The following is a 24,776-nucleotide window of genomic DNA, read 5'->3' as shown; positions in this document are numbered from 1 at the left end:
TCTGTGAGTGAGCCTATCAGGGTGCACACAATGCAACCTGTCTGCTTCTTTGCTCCTAGCTCTCCTGGCCCCCCCAGTCACCAGCAAAACTGAAAGGGGGGGCTGCTACAATTTCTTTGCTCCTCGCTCAAGTCATGCAACAGCGAAGAATTAACGCAAAATCAGCAGTACCGGCCGCGGGTTTTACGACACCCTGATGGTGCATCTTGGGAAGCGTGAAATCGGCAAATAGGGGGCTGCTACAATGTCTTTGCTCCTCGCTCCCGTCACCAGCAAAAACTGGAATGGGGGGCTGCCGATTTTACACTCCCCAAGATGCACCGTCAGGCTGTCGTAAAACCCGGTACTGCCGATTTTGTGTTAATTCTTCTTAGCGTGCGAAAGTAAGATTCTAAGAACGTAATAAACTCTGCACGCTTCAAATCGGTAAGCGCTGTTTTTTCATGACCTCTAATTGCCCAGAAAACACCACAGCGCTAATATTATCAAAGTCTATGAAAGGAAAAACATTGCCGGATTTAAATTAAACAGTTGAATCAGTTGATAATTTCTTTGCTCCTCGCTCCATGCCCCCCCCCCGTCACCAGCGAAAATTGCAAAGGGGGGGGGGGAGTGGTGCCGTGACAATTTCTTTGCTCCCCCCCAAAGATATTTCTTGTGTGCAATGCAACCTGTGCCCTACCCTTTTGGTGTGGCTACAGCATTTTGCCCCCCCCCCCAAGTATTTTGTGTGTCGGGGGAGGGGGGCGTTGCGGCCCCCCCTGTCACCAGCGAAAACTGCAAGGGGGGGCCGCAGCAATGCCAACTGTCCACTGCCTTCTCAGCACCCAAACACACACACCAAACATGGATTCATGGTTATTCAAGGGGTCCCCAAAAAAATTCCTTGGGGGCCCCTAACATTGCTATGAAGTCTCCTTTGTATGTTTGTGGACTTACTCTTTCGCTATTTGCAAAGTTCTCTTAAAGGTTCAAGTATTCATCTTGTTGCTTGATTCCTAAAATTTCTATTATGGCACATTGCAATCTCATTGTGCTGCTTGTATACTATTATATAATACTTGTTGATTTTGGTTTCATGCTTGGTTGCTGTATATCTGGAATGATAATGTCAAATAAAACCTTTCAAGGGAGTTTGGGTTACTTTGATTTTGTTGGGAGACATTAAGCTCCGGAGGAATCAGTCTTAGAATGGACGGTAAATTCATAGTAATTGGGATGTTACGTTGGTTAGAGATTCGATAGAAATGATTTTCTTCATGATGTGGACATTCAAAGCAGAAATCAAAGTGGTGATGAATCCACCACAGCTCAATCCCCACCCCCACAGCACACCCCAAGTACAGCTCCCAAATGATGAGACTCATTTGTTACTGCCAACAAAAAACATAGCCATTCCTCCCTCTCCCTGAAACACCTCCCTCTCCCTAAACCACCGGCCTCAAGCTGCATGACTGGATCCATCTGTCCGAGATGCTCAGGAGACACAGCGGCAGCCCTGCGCTGTGAAAGAGCGCCCTCCGTCTCCCCTCCCACAGCCGCTGAGAGCCCCCCCACCACAACGACAGCAGCACTGGAGCCTCCCCAAACTGCCCTCACCACATGGACACCAATGCAGTTTGAGTAACCGTACCTTTTTTCAATGCCATGGCTGAATATATATGTAACGTTAACCATGCTTAAGATATATCATTCGCAGTCTTTAAACCATAAAACATTGTGCCAGCTGTGCACTTTACTGAGGATACAGTCCACTCTTTTACTCACACTTGGCGAGATGCCTAGTTGCACACATACAATGACATATTACACGGTACAATCTTTATCTAGGGATAAGCAGTGATCTGTGCTGGGGGCACCCTTTTAAAGCAGTGAAAGATGACCTTAGCTCTTTCCAGAGGGCCTGAGTAGATGTAGTGATAGGTTGATATCTTTTACGTTTCCATGACAACATGGCGCATAAATTCTTCCGCTTCCTCTCTCTGGCGCTGAAGTGATGAAAACAAAACGGGTCAGGCATCATTTTCAAGAGGTTAATAAAGTAATGTATAGATTTATGGAATTTGAAATGGGGGAAAGAAGAAAAGCTCTTAAGTATTTAACATTGTTCTTGTAATAACACAACCAAATGTCTGTACCTTTAAGTTCTCCTGCGCAAATTGTACGGGCAATGCCTGACCGCTCGTGCGCTTCTGGATGCTTTGACTGTAATGACAGATTAAGTTCATCACATTTCAATTGTTGTTTTAAATTCATCACACAAAATCACCTGTACTAATGAGCCTTAAAAGAGGAACAATAGTATAAGAACAGGTGTCCTAAGTGTTCTGATGACTACAGCAGTTCATCTTTCAGCACCACAGACAGGTCTGGTCCTGATTCCGTGTAAACAAATGACATTGTGCTAGTCTTATAGTGTTAACTTAAACAAGACAATAGTACAATTGTTTCATACAGAACCTACCGGCAGGACCGTGAGCGGCGTCCCATTCCGCTGTATTTGCAATCCTCCGCAACATGAGAGGGATGTGTGCTGTGGTGGAAAACACAAAACAAGTTAACAACAAAATACAGAAATACAAAGGTCTACTTACTACAGTATTTCATAATCCACAAATGGGCTACATGTATGTACATTTTGTATGTACTATTTCATGAAATGACACCAGCAATTCATGAGCATTTACTAAAAAAACGGAGATGTGAAGAAAAATATATGTGACAAAACACAGTTGAATACTGTCAAGAATAAACACCCCTTACAGTTATATAATGCACATGTTCATATATGCCTGAAATGCGCTTTGGTATAAGTGCTCAAACTTTGAGAATATTAATATAATGGCTTTTTTCTGACAACAATACACATCTTAGGTTTATGCATTATTGAGCACACGCCAGTTTATTTGGGGTTTCAATTGGAGGCTGTGCACCCTCAAGTCTAGGTACTATCTCTTCCAGGGAATTATTCCGAAGTAAACTGTGTATGGGGTGAAAGCCTACCCCTTCCGTAACAAGACCAAATGAGGTTTGTTTCTTCAACCTCTCTAATTTTGGTAAATTATAAGCAAAAAATCATAAGTTTCACATTAAAAACCATTTGCAAAATATGTCATTTTCGCATAGGATAAAACTCAGTAACGACTGATGTTGTCAGAAAGAGGAAAACCTAGTACTTCTAGTACTTCAATTTCTTTAATCATCCACGGTGAGTGGCATGACAACGTCATTCACAGAATGCAACAAAGGTCAATCTCGAATCAGAGGACACCTCACTATCAACGCGGATGGATATCTGGAAATGAGGCTCAAACAGAAATGCAATTTTTACCAAAAAAACACCAATTCATTATGCTTTTCAGCCATGCTAGCACATGGTATCAGTTTGAAGCACATTTTAAGAAATGTGAACTGAAATCCTGTTACTTTTTTGTCGTTCACTAAGTCGGATGGGATGTGCACCGTTAAAGCCAAAACGTGAAATGTTCATATAAGATGCAATTTGGAAGAGTCTGTTGAATTCTGCTTGGGGTGCCATTGGATGGGCTCTTATTGCATGGGGCCAATTTAGGATAAACATTTTGAACCTCTTTGGTTTCAGAATAATCCATTATATCATGTTAATTGAGAAAAGCTGGTCAATTTTACATGACACTGCAGTAATATCTATATATGATAGGAGCAGCATAGAATGAAAGCAGACACTGCCTGAGGATACACTGAACTTCAAGGTGGTTTAGTGGACCAGTACAGCAAGTTTAATTCATAGGATAAAGATAGCTGGTGAGAACTAAGTATGACAAGTCATAGGATTTAACTAATTGTAAAGAGCTGTTTTAGCACAAGTAATTTTGGAACAGTCCATTTTCACAAGAGGGCTAGGGATATAGAAATATGCTGTGTCTGCTAGCAAGCATGAATAGTCTGATACAAGAAGAGTGGAAAGACCAAGGTTGAAATATGATACAAAGACAAGGTGCTTCACCATCATACAGATTTTTCTTTTATTAAAAACACATTGTGCATGAGAAATGACTGGCTTCAGTCAGAGAAGGGCTGCAAGGCTTTTCAGGTGCAACTACAAGTGAACAAGAATGATAAAATGTGTTAAAAGAAATGTTTGAACATAAGTAATTAAGCAGTGAGAGTACTGTACAGAGTATGCAAGACACTTAAACATTGACTGAGACCTGCTATACAATGCCATGTACATGTACGTCACATAAAAAGGCACTACCAAATAAATTTTGTTCTATCCTTAGAAATAGAAACTTTGCTGTAAATTCATGTTTTATTCCCTACAAAAGTCTTGGACTAGGTGGTGATACAAATACTGAAAATCCTTGATAATGTTTGATACATAATGAATGTATAAAAAAAGTTCACTTTCAAAAATGTGACGTAACATTCACAATCTGAGAATATCCTAAGAATTTGTTTCCTTTGGCTACCAACAATGGTAGTTGAATGCTGACCTGACATTTGAATCTACACATTCTATAGCATAACAAAGTTATTTGTACACAACCAAAATAGTGTTTTATTCAAAACCCATCTCTTGTTGTCACCTTCCTCTGGTCAATTCTGACTCAGGTTCTGTTATGCACTACAAGTATAGCGGTGTTGCTGCTAACAGATACGGTCCCAAACATAGTATTTACACAATAACATTACATTAGGTAGATCGCGAAAAAGTTATCACATGACTTTTTCATTTTTCAGAGACATCATTTACTAAGCTTCCTCAGCATGGTTGCCGTGATCCCAGGAAAACTCGTTTTTCTTCAAGCAGGTTCGATTAAAAAAAAAAAAACATTTTTCTATGGTTTCTACCCAAAATAAAGAGACTACAGAGGATACCGATAAATACAACGGAAAGCAGCCAGAAACAGCTTTTTGTTGATATGATTACATTTTCCGTCCTACTTTTCTAGGCAACATTGTAGCCCCTCAGGCTGGGGTGTCGACCTACATACGAAACCGTAAAAAAACTCCAGTCCGAGACCCTAAGATGCAGCCTTAAAGTTTGTAGCACCTGCACGTGAAGGGTTTTAGTGCAAGATGTATACCTGGACTTCCATCATAATGATGTTCCTAAGGAAGGGGTGACCTTGCACTATCCACTGCTGAACACAATACAGGGAGCCATTTTACCACTCTCTACAGCTTCTTGGCGGCTAAGCTGGTCCCAACAGCCTTCCTCTTGGACCTTTAAGAAAATAGATACTTCATTAGTAAGACAAAGACTTTGCATTGAATGTATTGCACAATGTAGTACATTATAATACAGGGCTCAAAATTCTCACCTGCTGCCTGTAATTTGTGGAAAAGATAGATTGAAGACTAACTTGCAATCTGCCCGGCTATAAGATAATGAGCATTAGGATCCCAAATTGTGGAAGACAGCAAAAAGATATTTTGAGCCCTGTTATATATTTCAGATAATATACATTGTACATATTGTTTTATCAAGACCGCTGGAAGCAAAGCTGGCAAAAGATCTCAAATACCTTGAGTAAACTTGATAAAACAGTGTTAGTATATGCATGATATGAAGCAACCCTGTTATGTAACATTAACAAAATGCCATTTATAACATTGGCAACAAGTTGAACAACATGAACTTGAATGTCTATGAACTTGAACCTGAATGTCTATTATCTGGTGTCAACTTACCAGTACAGTGCACACGCTGCGAGAAATCGGTAGACTCATGCAGGGTACTAAACAAAATCTCAGGTTGTGTGATCGTCAGCGGGTTAACTACAAATAATGCTTGCAAGCCCTCATAATGTGTGTTTGTGATCAAAAGGATCTTGATTTATAGTTGCGAAGGCATAGACCGAGAAAGAAACAAGTTATCAAAGGACGAAAGTCTCATCTTAGCAAAGAAGGCAATTGTTACATGTAGTAGCATTTGCATTTGAATTATGAAAACAATGGTTTTCACAAAGGGTTCTACTGTTACTGTCAGTAGTAACTGTGTAGTTATTGTTTATATTACACACTACTGGCTTCCATAGAATGTTTAGAATGTATTTCAAGTGGATTCAGAGCATGGAATCAATGTTTGCATTTTCCATTGAAATGTTTTTTTTCTACTACAACACATGTACAGTGTATTCCACATCACCTTCGGTCCTGGCCCTCTCGGGATTGCATCGGCTTTCGAGCGATACAACCTGCAGTCGAGCCGGTACCTCGAGCGATGCGGAATACACTGTGTTGTGCTCTATATCTATCTCAGATTCAGGCAGCTACACAGGCAGTGTAATGAAGTTGAAGTCTGACAAGTGCTTGGAGTCCTTAATTGAAACCATGCATCATGCAGACATCAAGTTGTGCAGATATTCAAAGGACGACGGACACACCACCCAATATCTGCTTAGCACAAAACCTGTCAGTGCACAGCCACAAAACGTTACGGCCTGTCCCACATGCTCATCAAGATGGGGGTGCTTTTAAGAAATACATTAATGACAAAAGCAGTTAGATAGACGCACTATTATCTCTATTGCCTGTCCGCATCACTTGAAAAACCTGAATCATCAGCCTGTGTTCTGTTGCAGTGAACTTATTATACTTCAACCTCCCTTTCATTTGCAGCAAAATCTTAAGGCCACACCTGTCCAATTGAATTTCTTGGTTACTGGAATTTTAAAAAAATGGATCAGGTGCAAGTTTTCACCCCCGCCTTCTGTTTTGATGATGTCCTCATATTGCTACAATTAAAAAAAATCTGTTAACAACCAGGAAGTCAAAATGGTGTGGTGTTGTTTCAAAATAGTAAGAGTGTCTTAAAAAATGACTTGGTTTAGTTCTTAGCCAAGCCTTGATGACTGCAATGTTACCTGAACTTTTAAAGTGCAGCAAAAACTTGAATTCAAACCACTATGATCTTAAATCTATCTGTTGTCTCAACAATAGATAAAAGTGTTGCAAAAAGTGACCGTTTAGTTCTTTACTTTAGTCATTGTTTTCAGTTACAGACTGTGTGAGTTATAGCTGTGATGGTATACACCAGTCCTATCATACTCTATCTATTGGGTGCTCTAATTTGCAGTACTCCATTACCAATGGTCTACAGAGAAATGTCTGAATAGTTGGTGTTGCCCACCTTTGATGTTAGCAGTCCTGGCGGCGCTGGTGACGTTCAGGGAGGAGTTCATCATGGCCGCACGCTTCCTGGCCTCGGCCTCCTGGTTCTCGCGGCGCTCCCGTTCCTGTCGTTCCCGCTCCTGCATGATCTCTGCACGTCGCTGGCGATCCTGAAAATATTTGACAAAATGCGTCAGAACTAAGTATTGGTTTTAATTTAGTGTCCGATACACAACAAAAAAAAGAACAGCAAGAAAGTGCAATGATTAAGCATTACATCCTTTAATGTTTGAAATATAAAATAAACCTTAATCCTTATTAGATAAATGATAAAAATGCATCATAAACACATCAGATTGAAATTTGAAATTAGATACAGAATACTAAAATAAGAGGTTGGATTGGAAAGCGTTACCCTTTCTTTCTGCTTCTTCTTGCGCTCGGCCTCTTTACGCTGTAGTTCTCTCTCCTGCTCACGTTCTTTCTGCTCACGCTCCCTACAACGAAAGAGAACAACAGTTTGAAGCTCTCTTACCTCTGTGAAATAATTCCCATTTGTCTTCTTTAATTGTAGTGCAAATATCGTTTTGATTAACATTACATGACGGTCCTTTGATCACTTCCTGTCACTATGCAGGGAACGTGACATTAGCCTATGGAAAATATATCACTGCAAAACACAGACCTAAACTAAAACCACCCCATGAAATACATGTAGCAGGATTTCACTGACCCCATAACCTGGAATGTCTGTCAGCTCTCACACAAAAATTATAAAGTCTAGTACTAATTCTGGCAACTCACACTTAACTTCCTGTATGTCAATCTGACCTTTCTTTTCAAACATAACACAGACAAAAACTAAAACAATATCTCCCGTTTCACAGAAGTAACAACTAAAAAACTTACCTCTCTTCAGCGAGACGTTGCCTCTGTCTTTCCTTCCCCTCTTCCTGATATTTTTTGACTTCGATCTCGTATTGCCGTTCCCTCTCAAGCTCCTGCCAACGCTTCTTGGCCTGTCTTCGCAGTTTTTCTGCAAGCGCCGCTCTCTTCATGTAGAACATGTATAATATAATTATAACTTAAGAGTCAGTAAGAATAGTCCACAACACTGTATGAGGCCTAAGAAATAAATGCTGTGTTTTCAGTTATGTTACTGAAAAGATTTAGCGTCGGCAGGAAAGTTTGTTTTTTTCCTTTACGCGAAAGCAATCCAACAAATACAGTTGACCATGGAATACTGGAATGCATCAGGATTTTCAACATCATATTGTTTTTATAGATATTTGTATTAGGCTATCAATATATTGAATAAAGTCAAGTACAATGTTTACTACACATTCCTACAGCAACGGTTCAAAGCCTTCATCTGTTATTTAACAGGAAGAACAGGTAGCTTGCAAGGAAATATGCCAGACTTTCTTGGATTCTGTTTGAATTTCATCTCTCATGATCAGATCCAAAGGAATATGTCCCTTCCATTACCCTTGTCTCCAAGCAGATGTGTGGATCTGGCTCTGTCTCTGTGTCTAAAAGAGACATCTGTCTGTTTTTAACATTCATTGCTGTTTACCAGTATTTCACTTTTCCCTCCTCTAAGGAAAAAATGATGCCGAGAATAAGGCAGATCTTTACAACTGATTGGAGATGAGATAAAAGTCCCATCCGCTATAATGACCACAGTGTTGGTACAAACAATCCAAGTGACAGCAGCAAACAAACCTGTGACGTGGACTCCAGTGGCACAGTTGGCTGTTCCATGGTCTGCTGTGGCTGCTGTTCCACTGTGTCTGTGTACGAATAAACATCATCATGAGCCATTCAGTTGCCTTAGTAATTTGACTTGATTGTGTAACCATTTCGCATTCGCCCCAAGGTTAACAATAGCTACTTGGGCTACCTTGCAATTGGTTGTATGTACATGTACATGTATGCCAGCCAAAGCAAGGCTCGAAATTAATCTTTGGGAATAGTAACTGTTACTATATTGTCAGTCCATGTGAATTACCTTATTACCAGCACAAGTTTCAGTAACACAGACAGATATTAAGTTAAACGTTATTCAGTATGAACAGCACTGAAAAGTACGGTTGAAATTGTTATAATGCAGTTTAAATATCAAGAATTACAAATAAAGATATGATCATACCTGGGCGCCTCCTTTTTCTGGAGTCGTTGGCAACATCCTAGAAGTTACAACAAAAGAAATCTTTAAAGCCATGGCTGTTGACATCCTATTAGTAATACAAAATACCGGTAGTAATTGACAGTAAATGTCCAGACAGAATTCGTAGGAACCAATAGTTCTGAATCATTATTCTTGTTCAATAATGTCAATCAGTCTAATATTCTCACACCATTTACAGGATCATCTGAAGGGTTAGAGTTATTTAAGGTTGACAGGATTATGAGCATTAAGAATAAGAAGCAGCCAAATATGCCAGTTTACGGAGAAAAAAATGATGTATCAACAACACAACTTCCGTCAAATATTCTTACTTACTTCTGTGGGAAAACCTCTCTTCTTTCTGCCCGGCACCTGGGTGTCCCTGTTGGCCTCTTTCTCTGCCTCCTCCAACTGCAGGTCGGCAGCCCTCTCCCTCGTCGAGTTATGCCTCTCCTCAAGCTGGTGGGACAGCAATGTGAGAATTCTAACACAAAATTGCCTTCTTTCGCACAGTATAGAGCAATGCAATATTTCATACATACTGACTACACTGCTTCTTGAATTTAGAATTTAATTCTTTGCGATCTACGCTCTTGAATGTATCAAGTTGGTCCTTTTTGGTGATGAAAGAATAATTCTGCCAACTTCCAGTATGGTAAGGTTACAGATATTATGGAACACACTGAAAATCATTTCTGATCAACTCTTCTTGTGCTTGTTTTTTTTTTGGCTAGGATCGGTCGGGTAAGCGGAAACACAATATTTTTTTCCTAGGCCTAAAGCTACCTACATACTAAATATCATTGAAATCCATCGGAATCCTTTAAATTTGTTCAGTTATTTTCCTTGGAAGATTTTGACAACACGCCCCTGCAGTTCAAGAGCAAGCTGGTAGGGGGCCCAAACCTATATACACCACTTCTCTTTTACATCACAAGCCATTATAGTATAGTAAGACCATGATAGTATCTCCAGGTCAAAAGATACAAATTCAATACAGAAGTTCTCTTGCAGTACCAATGTCACATACAAGGAGGCCCAAAATCGACCTTGACTTTCCTCTTCCCAACGTCTACCCACATACCAAATATCATAACTAGAGTTCCACGACCTCATACCTTCGCCAAATGATTTTAACCATTGTGACTGACGTATTAGGAGTGTTTCTCATCAATTATAAATCATACCAGTTGATTGTCTTAAAATATGACATGTCCAAAGTATGAGCTTAACAAAGTATGAGCTTAACAAAGAAGGTTATGCTAATATTGATCATCAATTATGCAAATGAGGCCCTTATTAGCATAATTTGATTCAACGATGTTCACATTCACATAACTTTCCGATGCCACAAAAAAAGTATTAAATGCATGAAATTTCCGTCATTTACCAGTATGGAATTATAGCAGTTTCTCATTTCAGTATGCAAATTAGGCCCACATATTTTCTACCTTCAACATTCCTATCTTCCTCAGTTACAATTTGAATAGTCAAATATCATGGCACAAAGCAGATTCTTAAAGTTGCCTCATTGATTATGCAAATTAGAATCTGATTTGCATAATTATCGGCCAATCATTCTAAGCATCGCACAAGCTATCTACAAACCAAAAAACATGACCATCCATCAAGGCCATCTTGAGTTATAGTATTTTCTCATTAATTATGCAAATGAGGTCTTCATTTGCATAGTTCATATCAATTAATATTTCTCTCTTCCTCACTTACATATGTCACATGTTTCAGAGTCCTATCATGGAATTTGGCGGATGTATAAACTTTCCTCATTAATTATGCAAATTAGATACTGATTCGCATAAAAAGTATCTAATCATGTTCATCATCACTCAAGCTATCTACTTACCAAAAATCCTTGCCATCCATCAAGCCCTTCTTGAGTTATTCCCTTTCAAAGTCAGATGCAAAACCTGCTCCTGCAGTTCCAAAAAAAGCCGCTAGGGGGCCCAAACCCATACCACTTACTCTCTGTCCAAAGAGCTATCTACCACTCAAAAATCAGTTCCATAGCATGTCCAGAACACGAGATATCAAAACAGGAAGTTCCGCTGCAGTACCATGACAAGCCGCTATATAGGGTACCCAAAATCTAATCATTTCCAAGTCTCATCAAGACCTACCCACCTACCAAATATCAAGACAATCCATCCAAGCCTTCTCGAGTTATGCTGTACATTACATACACACATACATACAATCATACAAACGCTACTCTAGATCTATGCATAACCTTCTCGGCGAAGGTAATAATCCATCAAGAGGTTCTTGAGTTATGCCAGGCTACAATAGTCCGGCAACACACACAGACACACAAACACACACAGACGCACCCAAAACTATATCTCCATTTTTCATGGAGATAATGACTTACGTCTGCACACATGCCCTTCAGCACAAACAAGTTCACTTTTGACAGAATGTGTCCAGGTTTAGGCAGTTGTTCCACGACATCATCAAACGACAGCTCTGTTTGGAGTGAGTTGATCTGGCGTTTTCTCTCCATGAACTCTTCTAGCCTGGGTGTCTATTAGACATACATGTAAAAGAGAAGCAAAATTGTTAATTATGGATTTCAATATTGTGGCCAATGCAATTAAGAATTTCTGGAAGAAAAGTATCATTGAAGGGTATAAGACACAAAAATACAACTGTAACATTTTCTTATTATCTGAAATAGGAATAGCATCATTGATGGAGGGAATATATCAAACGTTTAAAACAAATACGTACCCTTCTGATGTTATCTAACATTGAACCATCAGAAACCATACTTCCATGGATCCAGCTATTTATTCTTATCTGATCTTCTCACCAGGTGATTACATTAATCAGTGATATACCTGCTCATGACGTTACAATGAACACGTTCGGAGCCTTACACAACAGCTTGCGAAAAACATTATTTAATGAGCAAACAGTGCTTGATTATCATGATAACATCTACATAACAATATCTATTTCGTATTCTTGTAAGAATAACGTTCTTTCCGAGCCGTTGTGCAAAGTTCCAAATCGGCTGCCATGTTGACTTTGTTGTGACGTTATGAGTAGGTAAGTCACTGATTAATGTAATTACCTGGTGGGAAGAATCAAAAGCTGGAGGTATGATGTTTTCATGGTTCGATGTTCAATAACATCTGAAGTGTGAATATGTTGTGAAAATTTATATGTTATTAAACAATTTATTGTACTAGACTAAGTATGTTTTTTTTTGTAGTAATAATTATTAATGTTATTTCAGGAAATTCATAATGTTGATGTCATTAGTGTCTCATGCCCGTTAAAGGGTAATACATGCAACATCAAGATTTCTGTAAATGGATCAGCTGAGGATAATCTGAATTAATTTGGATTCAGACCGTTTATAACCATAACACTATTTACAGGATTCGCAAATCGAGATCAATCCTCTCTGGGTGAATCCTTGCATGCACAGGGCAGTGCGGTCATATGGCAAAAAGTTTTTCCACTACCAGTTGTGTACAAAGAGATGGACAATGAACTTTAAGGATGAGATATGCATGATAGTCTTCAAACCTTGAGTGACTGAAGGTCCTCCACCCGAGATGCCAGGAAATTGTTGTAACTGTTGCTACTGTAGGTGTTGGGCGCCACCTCTTGGACAGACGGTATCCCTAACAACTCACATAGTGAGTGTTCTTTTCTCAGCAAGCACCATTTGTCTTCTTGCATCTGGGCCTGTAAAATAAATCACAGGAGAGTGTCAGATCACTAAGGAATACAGTTACTTCATAGCATTCTAGATCTGATTCACTCTTGTACACCCTGTTCACTCTGAGTCTGAGTGACTAACCATCTGGATTCACAAAGTACATCAAACTTAAGGTTATATTGCTTTTTCTGATGATACTTAAATTTCAGGAATATTCTGTATACTCGACGTGTACAATTAAAGTACCTCTACATACCCTGTAGCCTTAAAAAATATCTAGGTGCACAGTGGTAATAGATTAGGTTCACAAGTCCAATTTTAGGTGCACATGCGCCCAGTGTTTTTATATTACCTGTGGTAAGTAAACTACATGGTACACCCACCTCCTTTTGCAGTGGTGAGTTGGCATCACTCCCGTAGGGTGACACTGAGGAGGAGTTACCACTACTGGCGTTGTAGAGGGATGAGTGGGTACCAGTACTTGCTCTGTGGAGGGACGAGTTCGTCGCACTTCCGATGCTGTGGGGGGAGGTACCACTGCCGGTGGGTGATGAGTAGCTCCTGGTGTTGTGGAGGGATGAGGTACCAGTGCTTGCTCTGTGGAGGGACGAGTTTGTCGCACTTCCGATGCTGTGGGGTGAGGTACCACTGCCGGTGGGTGATGAGTAGCTCCTGGTGTTGTGGAGGGATGAGGTACCAGTGCTTGCTCTGTGGAGGGACGAGTTTGTCGCACTTCCGATGCTGTGGGGGGAGGTACCACTGCCGGTGGGTGATGAGTAGCTCCTGGTGTTGTGGAGGGATGAGGTACCAGTGCTTGCTCTGTGGAGGGACGAGTTTGTCGCACTTCCGATGCTGTGGGGGGAGGTACCACTGCCGGTGGGTGATGAGTAGCTCCTGGTGTTGTGGAGGGATGAGGTACCAGTGCTTGCTCTGTGGAGGGACGAGTTTGTCGCACTTCCGATGCTGTGGGGGGAGGTACCACTGCCGGTGGGTGATGAGTAGCTCCTGGTGTTGTGGAGGGATGAGTGGGTACCAGTACTTGCTCTGTGGAGGGACGAGTTTGTCGCACTTCCGATGCTGTGGGGGGAGGTACCACTGCCGGTGGGTGATGAGTAGCTCCTGGTGTTGTGGAGGGATGAGTGGGTACCAGTGCTTGCTCTGTGGAGGGACGAGTTCGTCGCACTTCCGGTGCTGTGGGGGGAGGTACCACTGCCGGTGGGTGATGAGTAGCTCCTGGTGTTGTGGAGGGATGAGGTACCAGTGCTTGCTCTGTGGAGGGACGAGTTCGTCGCACTTCCGGTGCTGTGGGGGGAGGTACCACTGCCGGTGGGTGATGAGTAGCTCCTGGTGTTGTGGAGGGATGAGGTACCAGTGCTTGCTCTGTGGAGGGACGAGTTTGTCGCACTTCCGATGCTGTGGGGGGAGGTACCACTGCCGGTGGGTGATGAGTAGCTCCTGGTGTTGTGGAGGGATGAGGTACCAGTGCTTGCTCTGTGGAGGGACGAGTTTGTCGCACTTCCGATGCTGTGGGGGGAGGTACCACTGCCGGTGGGTGATGAGTAGCTCCTGGTGTTGTGGAGGGATGAGGTACCAGTGCTTGCTCTGTGGAGGGACGAGTTCGTCGCACTTCCGGTGCTGTGGGGTGAGGTACCACTGCCGGTGGGTGATGAGTAGCTCCTGGTGTTGTGGAGGGATGAGTGGGTAGCACTGCTGGCAATGTGGAGGGACGAGTTCGTCGCATTGCCAGCATCGTGGAGTGTCGAGTGGGTATCACTACTGAATCCTACAAAAATAATATTTTCTGTTATCGTTGTAATGTTTGCGTACAAAACAATGTCTGCCTTGAGGATCTTGCTGCGGATTCACACATTACGTCAAATAGTACACACACAAACACACAAAGAAAATTTAAGTTTTGGCCTAGAAAAAACCTGCCGACCCCAGCGTTGGGGGGCTGGGGGATGTGGGGGCTGGGCCCTGACCGCTAGATAAATTGGCAACTGATCATGACAACTGCATGAAGGATGAAAACAGACCATTTTGTCATTGCTGTCGAGTTTACAGCCGCATCAAAACGTCAAGTATACACATTGGCGATCACAAGCAAGCAGTGCCCGATAAAGGTTTGTGATGTTTATTTAAATAAAAAGAAAACTAGACTTCCACAACCCCATACCTTCACCGAGTGTCATTATGATATCATAAATGTTTCCCATCTATCATGTAAATATTAAAGGACCTTATTTGCATGAATTATGTCAGTTCATCATCTCTACCCAAACAACAAAAGATATCAAAAACTAAGTTTTATCTTACTATTCTTAGCAAAGAAGGCTATTATAGCATTTCCTCATAAATTATGTAAATGAGACCCTCATTTGCATGATTTATGTCTGATAATATCCACATCTACGAGGGCCTGCATGCCCTTTTCCGTTAAAGGGCATAAGACACCAATGACATCAACATTAAGAATTTCCCAAAATTATATTAACCATAATTACTATTGTTTAATAACATAGATTATCACGATAATTAAGCACTGTTTGCTCATCAAATTACAAGTTTTTCACAAGCTGTAGTGTAAGGTTCCGAACTGGCTGCCGTGTTCATTGTGACGTCATGAGTGGGCATTAGTCACTGATTAATGTAATCACCTGGTGAGAAGATCAGCTAAAGACCAGATAAGAATAAAGAGCTGGATCCATAGAAGTACGGTTTCTGATGGTTCAGTATTAGATAACATCAGAAGGGTGTGTACTTGTTTTAAACGTTTGTATTCATTGAATGATGCTATTCCTTTTTCAGATAAGAAAATGTTTTATTTTCAGGGGCAAATTTTCCTGGTAAAATAAGCTTAGTTTTATGACATCTCTTTTGGTGAAAATTACACAAGGGTTTCAGGCTTAATTTTTGGGTGAGGCGTGCCGTCATAGTGCTAAGATCGAATGTTCACACACAAGCTTCACTTCTGTATGTTGTATACAATCGGCAAGGAAAATAAAATTTGGCACAACAAAACTTTATTACGTTCTACACACAGATGACAGGTGACAGAATAAGTCGGCAAAAATAAAACACAATTTTTCAACACTTGTCCCGTATGTCCTGTAATTAAACATAATGAGGAATTTGACACCCTACTTTGAGAAAGAACGCCATAAAGATCGGTCCCCCGAAAGTGCGAAATGGAACGAAATGGAGCGAAATGGAACGAACTAAAACATATGTAACATTATGAAATGAAATACCAGTAGATAGCGAAATATAAGGAACGTTGTAACATTCACAGTAGACCGGAACAGGTAGCAAATATAACGTGTTTTATTTCTTGAATCTATTTGATAATATTAAATTCAACGTTTTTGCCGCGTTTGTGTGGCTAGATTCTTCCCTGAAAATGGGAGCGCCGCGTGCAAAGCGCTCGGCCGCTCTTCCTTGATTTTACTGCAAATGAACTACTGCAAATAGCAGGGAAAACCAGCAAACGGAACTGAGTATCGAAGTAAGGACTAGATTATACAGAAGTTGGTGGTAACATTGCATCTCGTTATTTACCAAGAGGGCATGAGGCAAACGTAATTTCATTATTTAAACAGCGTGTTTGCGTGTTGTGTGAACTTTGAAATACATGTCCTGCTCTTTCACACCCTCCCTTTGTTTTGTCGTGAACAATGGCTGTATGTATGCCAGCCAAAACACTGGGCTTGAAATAGTTTTGGGAATAGTTACTTGTCAGTCCATGTGAATTCCGTTTCAACAGCGCAAGTTTCAGTACAACAAACAGATATCATCCTTAGCATGAAAGTTCATCTGTTACAAATCCCAATTCTCTTACAGTGTTGGATGAAAAGTTTAATCTAGTAAATAGATATCATCCTTATTCAGTATGACCAGCAATGACAAGTACAGTTGAAATTGTTATTGATGCAGTTCAATCACCCAAGATTACAAAAAAAATTATGTTCATACCAGGATAATTGGCCTCCCAACGCTTGTTGGCTTCAGCGATCGCCTACGAGTTACAACAAAGGAAATCTTTAAAGCAAGGCTGTTGACATCATACACTGTATTAGTAATGCAAAGTAGTCTAATTGACAGTACATGTAAATGTCCAGAAGTGAAGGAATTTGTAGGAATTAGTTCATTATTCTTGCTCAAGAATGTCAATCAGTCTTATTCTCACACCATATACAGGATCATCTAAAGAGCTAGAGTTATTCAAGGCCCACTTTACACTGAGTCAGTTATTATAACCAGCATGTGTCGCTTAATCGTTATTGGTCTAAAGAGGAAATAAGCGCCATATGTCGATTTTTCCACGAACCGACCCAGACCACCTTCCCCTGTGTGCCGCTTCAGTGGGGGGTCGTGACGGTTCCTCTCTGTGTGTAAAGAGAACCCGGCTCCGGTGACGCTCAGGAGGTTATGTGTCATATGTAAACGTTATGCTAATAAGCCTGCGCTAGCGATAGAAGTATGTTTTCCTCATTCTGAAAGGTTTGTGCCATTGTCATTGAAAGTTGTCAAATATTTAAAGTGCAATGGCCTGCCACCAGTGGCTGCTTCTTTGGTGTTCTGCTATGACCCGATCAACTGCCCGGCTTGCACAACCGCCAGCGTGGCAAGGGCAAACGGCAGGTTGAAGCCTGGGTCTTGCCCGTCCCTGTAAATGAGTCTGATCTTCCTCTTTTCTTGGGTACGTACGCGGCGTCTCATATGCAGGAAAAGGCATGTAGCAAACATAAGAAAAGTAACTGCAAGACGAAAATAGGCAGCTCTTCTACCGCCATTTTGAATCAGGCTCGACTGTGAAACTCTGTGCCACGGTTGGCGCAATGTGCTTCCGCCTGTAGGTCTAAAAACAACCCTCACCGGTAGCAAAGCGCTGCATGCCTGTTATGTGACACAAGTGTAAAGTGGGCCTAAGGTTAACAGGATTATGAGCATTAAATTTTATATAATTAAGAAGCAGCCGAACGTACCAGTTCACAATTACAGTATTTTCCAACCAGGGAAGTTAAATAATGATGGCAAATAAAATGTATTTACGATGAAATAGACAGTCTGAGAAGAGATTAAGATGAAAATACATCAATCAAATTGTAATGATTTATCTTGTGATATCTTGATACTGATGTATCAACAATACAACTTCCATCAAAATTTATATTTTACTTACATCTTCCCTCTTCCTCTTTCTGCCACCCTGCGTTCAAATCAGATTCAATTATTAAAAAATTATTTTCCAGTCATAATCCACGTCACAGTTGCGGTAAATGCTTAAAGAGGAATGGCGGAGTCAAAGCAGATTTACAGTGGGGACATCAGAAAATTTCATTCCTAGAGTATCGCTGAAGAGCAGAAGGTATAATCTTAAGTTAACATATCATTGACTATTTTTCTTAATCTTCTCCACATACAATCCATGTTGATACTTCCATAGTGATAACTTTGTTACTTGTAGAACAGATTGTTGATTTCATGCCATACATTGTACCATGTGCGATTGTTGAGCAATAAAGTTCACTTCACTTCACTATAAAACCTGTTTAATAGTTTCAATACAGAATCAGAGTTAATTGGTCCATCTTTGAAGCAACTTAATTGCAACAAAATATAAATAGATAAAGATCAACACACTGTAAAATCAGAGGCTAACTGCATGTTACTCACAGATTGTATCACTGACTGTAAAAATCCAAATGCCATGTTGGAGCTGTAGTCAAACACAGGTCCATGTCCAGCTTCCTCCTCATCTTCCTCCTGCTCCCCATCATCATCTAGCATTGGAAAAAGATGAGAACACAGTATACGGTTACTCAAATAAGCACTTTTCCATTAAAAGATCCTGTTGATGGCATAGCACTAAGTGCTGCGCACCTAAACAAACAGCACCGTGTTTTTCTTTTAATTTGCCGATTTCCAGCGTTTTAAACGGCAACTTTTTGGGGAGTCCTTACCATTAAAGCACTACCATAATAAAGTCAAACATGGCGGCGGTAAAACTCATACCTCTCAAAATTGCGTTCATGAATGAATGAAATTAATTGCTCAAGCTGTTCAGCTCTATGGCAAATGATACAGCAAAAAGTCTAAATTCTAAAAACTATGACAATCAGAACATATTTTTGAAGGCTTGACAATCCTAAATTTCCCGGGGTAACGATGCCCCCGCACCTCGATTGCCAGGCCTTGAGCGCCTTCTTGGCTGGTGGGAACGCTGATTGAAGTCTTATATCGTTGCTTACAGTGCTTGAAGGAAGGTAAAGCAGTTTTATGGCCAATAAAGTGGAAATTAATAAATGCTGGAATATTTATGGTAGTGACATCTACTAACACCGTTTAGCACATATGCTTAATAACTAATACTTTCAGCTTTTAAAACCACACATAAACGTCACGAGTATACTGACGATCCCCTTAGTTTCGCGAGGCCACAAAAACTAGACCCGCCTACACTTGTGATAACATATATTTTTATTAAAAAATCAAAATACATTGTAAAATTTGTGTCTTAGTAAGCACTAGTTATTCTAAGAAAAGGGTGCGGTTGGGCGGGGAACATGAAAAGTCACCGCTGCTTCAGTCTAGCTATAACCTTCTGCTTCAGTCGAGCTACAATGTAAAACCTTGTTCAAGGTGTCAATTACTTGGGATCTACTGTGTATCTATCCCCATTGTCCAGTTGCTTTCTCACTGTCACAACATTTTAACAACTTTCTTTGTTTATTCGATAATAATTGTTCCAAAGTTAATAATTTAAAAAAAAAAATCCCAGCTTAGTAAAGGGACTCATTTACCACTTGCACAATTTTCAATGTTGCCAAAGAAAAAAAAACAGCGCTAGCAACACTTCACGCCATAGAAATACACAGCAACTCAAATACTGCCCTCTACGGGTAGTTGCCGGTACTGCAGGTTTGCGTCATTACTCTCACGCATTCTCGCAATATTTAGCGTTAGTTAATGGATCCAGTATGGCGGCTGCAAAATATTGTCTCTCGACTGGGTGCCAGTCTCTCTTTTTGGACAGATTTTTGCGTTTCAGGCAGAATAAACAAGTTGACCGTGGATGCAAACGAATGAAAAAATATCATAACTTTATTAACTTGTTTGGTTGGGGGTCAATGTCAGTAATTTGATTGAAAACTTACGAAAGTGAGAGTGTCTGTGAGCGCTCGTACTGGTGGAGCCGCTCGTACTGGCGCAGGTGGAGCCACTCGTACTGGCGCAGGTGGAGCCGTTGGTGGTGGAGCTGATCGTACTGGCGCAGGTGGAGCCGTTGGTGGTGGGGCTGATCGTACTGGCGCAGGTGGAGCCGTTGGTGGTGGGGCTGATCGTACTGGCGCAGGTGGAGCCGTTGGTGGTGGGGCTGATCGTACTGGCGCAGGTGGAGCCGTTGGTGGTGGGGCTGGTCGTACTGGCGCAGGTGGAGCCGTTGGTGGTGGAGCTGATCGTACTGGCGCAGGTGGAGCCGTTGGTGGTGGGGCTGATTGTACTGGCGCAGGTGGAGCCGTTGGTGGTGGAGCTGATCGTACTGGAGCAGGTGGAGCCGTTGGTGGTGGGGCTGATCGTACTGGCGCAGGTGGAGCCGATCGTACTGGCGCAGGTGGAGCCGTTGGTGGTGGGGCTGATCGTACTGGCGCAGGTGGAGCCGTTGGTGGTGGGGCTGATCGTACTGGCGCAGGTGGAGCCGATCGTACTGGCGCAGGTGGAGCCGTTGGTGGTGGGGCTGATCGTACTGGCGCAGGTGGAGCCGTTGGTGGTGGGGCTGATCGTACTGGCGCAGGTGGAGCCGTTGGTGGTGGGGCTGATCGTACTGGCGCAGGTGGAGCCGTTGGTGGTGGAGCTGATCGTACTGGCGCAGGTGGAGCCGTTGGTGGTGGGGCTGATCGTACTGGCGCAGGTGGAGCCGTTGGTGGTGGAGCTGATCGTACTGGCGCAGGTGGAGCCGTTGGTGGTGGGGCTGATCGTACTGGCGCAGGTGGAGCCGATCGTACTGGCGCAGGTGGAGCCGTTGGTGGTGGGGCTGATCGTACTGGCGCAGGTGGAGCCGATCGTACTGGCGCAGGTGGAGCCGTTGGTGGTGGGGCTGATCGTACTGGCGCAGGTGGAGCCGTTGGTGGTGGGGCTGATCGTACTGGCGCAGGTGGAGCCGATCGTACTGGCGCAGGTGGAGCCGTTGGTGGTGGGGCTGATCGTACTGGCGCAGGTGGAGCCGTTGGTGGTGGGGCTGATCGTACTGGCGCAGGTGGAGCCGTTGGTGGTGGGGCTGATCGTACTGGCGCAGGTGGAGCCGTTGGTGGTGGAGCTGATCGTACTGGCGCAGGTGGAGCCGTTGGTGGTGGGGCTGATCGTACTGGCGCAGGTGGAGCCGTTGGTGGTGGGGCTGATCGTACTGGCGCAGGTGGAGCCGTTGGTGGTGGGGCTGATCGTACTGGCGCAGGTGGAGCCGTTGGTGGTGGAGCTGATCGTACTGGCGCAGGTGGAGCCGTTGGTGGTGGGGCTGATCGTACTGGCGCAGGTGGAGCCGTTGGTGGTGGAGCTGATCGTACTGGCGCAGGTGGAGCCGTTGGTGGTGGGGCTGATCGTACTGGCGCAGGTGGAGCCGTTGGTGGTGGAGCTGATCGTACTGGCGCAGGTGGAGCCGTTGGTGGTGGGGCTGATCGTACTGGCGCAGGTGGAGCCGTTGGTGGTGGGGCTGATCGTACTGGCGCAGGTGGAGCCGTTGGTGGTGGAGCTGATCGTACTGGCGCAGGTGGAGCCGTTGGTGGTGGGGCTGGCGCTGGCAGCCATGGCGCACTGCAAAAAATAAGAGTTGAATCAGATATACCTGAAATTCATGTGCACAACACAGGCATACAACACACAATATACTTTAAAAGTCCCCTTTTGAGTACTGTATGCAGAAATGTTCGCGGTGATTTTATGTTCGCAGTGTTCGCTGTGAAGTCTTAACAGCAAATTTAAAACCACCGCCAACATTTTTATCTAATACTCTTATACAGTTGTAGTAGTATGTGACTATAGCACTGCCCTGAAATATAAACCACCGCAAACACTCCATTTTACCCCTAGCGCAAAATAAAGACTTAAATGCATTATTTTACAGTATATCTTTCACAGAAACACATGAACTTCTTCACTAGACTGCCCATGTTCCAGTTAAGTTTACAATATTTCTCCAAGCGCACATTTTCGTACAACAACACCGACTGGAAAATGTCCTGACTGGGAAACAATCAGGCAAACAGATGCACACAAACTGAAAGTATACATAATATACACGGAGGCACCGAGGAGGAATTTGCATATATCCCATAATGCACCGCGGCATCATTTGAACAAATGGTGGGCCCCGGTGCTGGTGCGACCTTGGGAGGTCCCGTAAATCCTTTGCTTTAATATGGTCGAACTGGAGCTTTTCGAGCACAATCCGAAGGTGTTGCTTTGCTGTGTAGACTATAATAAGTTCCCAATCAGGTTCTCCGGCGTTTCTTGCTTCGAGTTGGTGACTTGTATTTAGGAGCTGCCACATAGGGGTATCGGGCGACCCACCAAACGTCTGGCGGACGTGCCTGATGGTGGACCGTGACCTCGACAGTGTGTTCACCGGAGTGTCATCTCCGGTGAAGCTGCGTATCAAGTCGAGTTCTACCATCAATGTATGTTCACCTTATTTTGTATATCTTTTGTGACTCAATTTCCAGTAGTTTTTGTGGAATAGAGATACTGGTCGAAAAATGAACAAGTTCAGAGACAAAACAAAAGTTACGAAATTATGGGGGTGGAAGGGTTGGCAATGCACACCCCCGCGTACAACTGTATTTGAATTGGTTTAGAAAATGTGTATCATATTTCTCCTACCCGCTAAAATGCAAAATTATATGCTGTCAATGCGCATGGTTTCATATCATTATAATGTTTGGTAATTGGAAGGGGGTATTTTTTTTACTGAAGCCTGGATAGTACTTTCATTTTGAAATTATAAAAAGAATTATGCCAAGCTTTATAGAATGAATTTAGGATTACTCAATTGAGCATTTATCCTGAATTAGGAGTAAATTATGAGAAAATGAGCATTATATCTAAGTTTTGTGACACTGTCCATGTGTGATTAATTGTTCAAAGAAATGTAGAAACTGATCCATCTTTGCTTGAAATTAGATCAACAATCATGATATTTTTGGCCAGTACTAAACCATGATGGCTTTTCTTACAGTTCAACTGTTTCAGAGATGTTGGAAAGTCGCCAGCCCGCGGGACACTTCTATGGGAGACAGAGGTGCTGCCATTACAGATTATAATACCACTTTGAATCTTTCACCGTTGACTGCTCATATCCCGGCTAATCTACCGTTTGAAATGGACGTACCGCCTGTTGACCTCAAACTACCACATCCTGACCAGTGCTGCTGTCAGAAGCCTGGACCAGTGTACCACATCCTGTCCTTGTCAACATGGCTCCAGATGCTCAACCTGACCCTGACCTTCTCGTAGGTACCTTACAGGACATTCATTTATCAGAGGAGTTTGATGACTCTGATCAACACTCAGATTCAGAGGGAAGCACAGACACTGATGAACACGACTGTAGCACTATGAATGGATAGATATTTTCCGTTGTTGGGTCCACATGGCAAACATACTACCAACTTGAAGATGCCTTAAAAAAGTGTGAAGCCTTGAGACGGGAGGGAAATGATGTTGAAATCCGTGCAGCCTTTAGAGCCTGGCAATGTTAAGGATAGAAATGCCATGATCAAGTTTAAAGTCTTCTTGGCAAACACTTGGCAGATTGTGGGCTATTGCCCAGGTAAAAAAGTACCTAAACTGACCAGGGCAATCAACAAGGGTCTTAAGTTACTGAGACTAAGCTACTGTACACAAAATTAAACATGAGTATTGTCACCCTGCAAAGAAATTTATGTATAAAGTTGAAGTTAAGAATGTCAAGAGAGGGAGTTGGGAGCAAGAAAACTTCAGACTATACCTACAATTCTTTCATTGTATCATAGAGTCCATTCCAAGTCACCTAGAGGGTTTTAAAATGAAATTTGTAAAAAAGGTTGAACTATTTGTTTGATGTTAATATTTCTAGTACTGTTTCTTGTACTGTTTATGTATAAAGTTGAAGTTAAGATTGTCAAGAGAGGGTCAGTTGGGACCAAGATACAGTTCAGACTATACCTACAATTCTTTCATTGTATCATAGAGTCCATTCCAAGTCACCTAGAGGGTTTTAAAATGAAATTTGTAAAAAGGTTGAACTATGTTTGATGTTGTTAATATTTCTAGTGTTCCAACTGTGATTTTAAGAAAACATATTTCCATCATTTTCATACCCCACAATCCGCCAAGTGTTTACCAAGAAGACTTCAAATGTTTTTCTAAATTAATATTGACCTTGCAAAAAATGGAAACAGGTGGTTCTATCAATGGAAAATAATGTTATATGTAGACCCCCACCTTTCTTTTCTGACATTATTGACATTTTTATTGGCTATACTATTGTACTGTAGTATACAGAATATACTATTGTACGGTAGTACACAGAAAATTCGTTCTGTCTCCTGTCAGTCTCACTAGTGAACTGGTGGAAGATTCAAAGTTCTCCTGTCCGTCTGTTGGCAGCATCTCTGTCTCCCATAGAAGTGACTCCCAAATGTTCTTAACTGTCATAACTGGTACCTTACATTGATGGTAGAACTCGACCTGATACGCAGCTTCACCGGAGATGACACTCTAGCGAACACACTGTCGAGGTCGCCCGGTACCGCTATGTGGAAGCTCCTGGTCACCAGCTCGAAGCTT

General features: G+C 42.2%; 1 protein-coding gene and 1 long non-coding RNA gene across 2 annotated transcripts; both read right to left on the bottom strand.

Annotated features, from left to right (window-relative positions):
- Window positions 1-4,946: 4,946 nt before the first annotated feature.
- Window positions 4,947-7,597, bottom strand: LOC136427379 (uncharacterized). Its single transcript, XR_010754410.1, has 3 exons — window positions 7,514-7,597; window positions 7,118-7,268; window positions 4,947-5,209 (listed from the first exon to the last, which is right to left on the bottom strand). It is a non-coding gene; the product is annotated as an uncharacterized lncRNA (long non-coding RNA).
- A 406-nt stretch (window positions 7,598-8,003) lies between these two features.
- Window positions 8,004-21,758, bottom strand: LOC136426811 (mucin-21-like). Its single transcript, XM_066415534.1, has 11 exons — window positions 21,674-21,758; window positions 18,636-18,742; window positions 18,142-18,168; window positions 16,932-16,974; window positions 13,343-14,742; window positions 12,824-12,985; window positions 11,658-11,810; window positions 9,605-9,727; window positions 9,251-9,287; window positions 8,824-8,891; window positions 8,004-8,150 (listed from the first exon to the last, which is right to left on the bottom strand). The coding sequence occupies exons 1-11, from the start codon at window positions 21,756-21,758 to the stop codon at window positions 8,004-8,006; spliced, it is 2,352 nt and encodes a 783-aa protein (XP_066271631.1).
- Window positions 21,759-24,776: the final 3,018 nt, after the last annotated feature.

Source organism: Branchiostoma lanceolatum, chromosome 2, assembly GCF_035083965.1.
Source record: "Branchiostoma lanceolatum isolate klBraLanc5 chromosome 2, klBraLanc5.hap2, whole genome shotgun sequence".
Classification (NCBI taxonomy): domain Eukaryota; kingdom Metazoa; phylum Chordata; class Leptocardii; order Amphioxiformes; family Branchiostomatidae; genus Branchiostoma; species Branchiostoma lanceolatum.
Note: the sequence above shows the minus strand (reverse complement) of the source record. Positions and strands in the feature narration are given on the sequence as shown.

Bases quoted from the DNA above. Each gene is read 5' to 3' on its own strand.
- LOC136426811 (XM_066415534.1), bottom strand. From the start codon at position 21,758: ATGGCTGCCAGCGCCAGCCCCACCACCAACGGCTCCACCTGCGCCAGT. The intron at 18,169-18,635 runs GTGAGTAACATG...ATTTGAACGCAG, and splicing joins TACAGTCAGTGATACAATCT to GGTGGCAGAAAGAGGAAGAG. The intron at 16,975-18,141 runs GTAAGTAAAATA...TGTAACTCGTAG, and splicing joins GAAAGAGGAAGAGGGAAGAT to GCGATCGCTGAAGCCAACAA.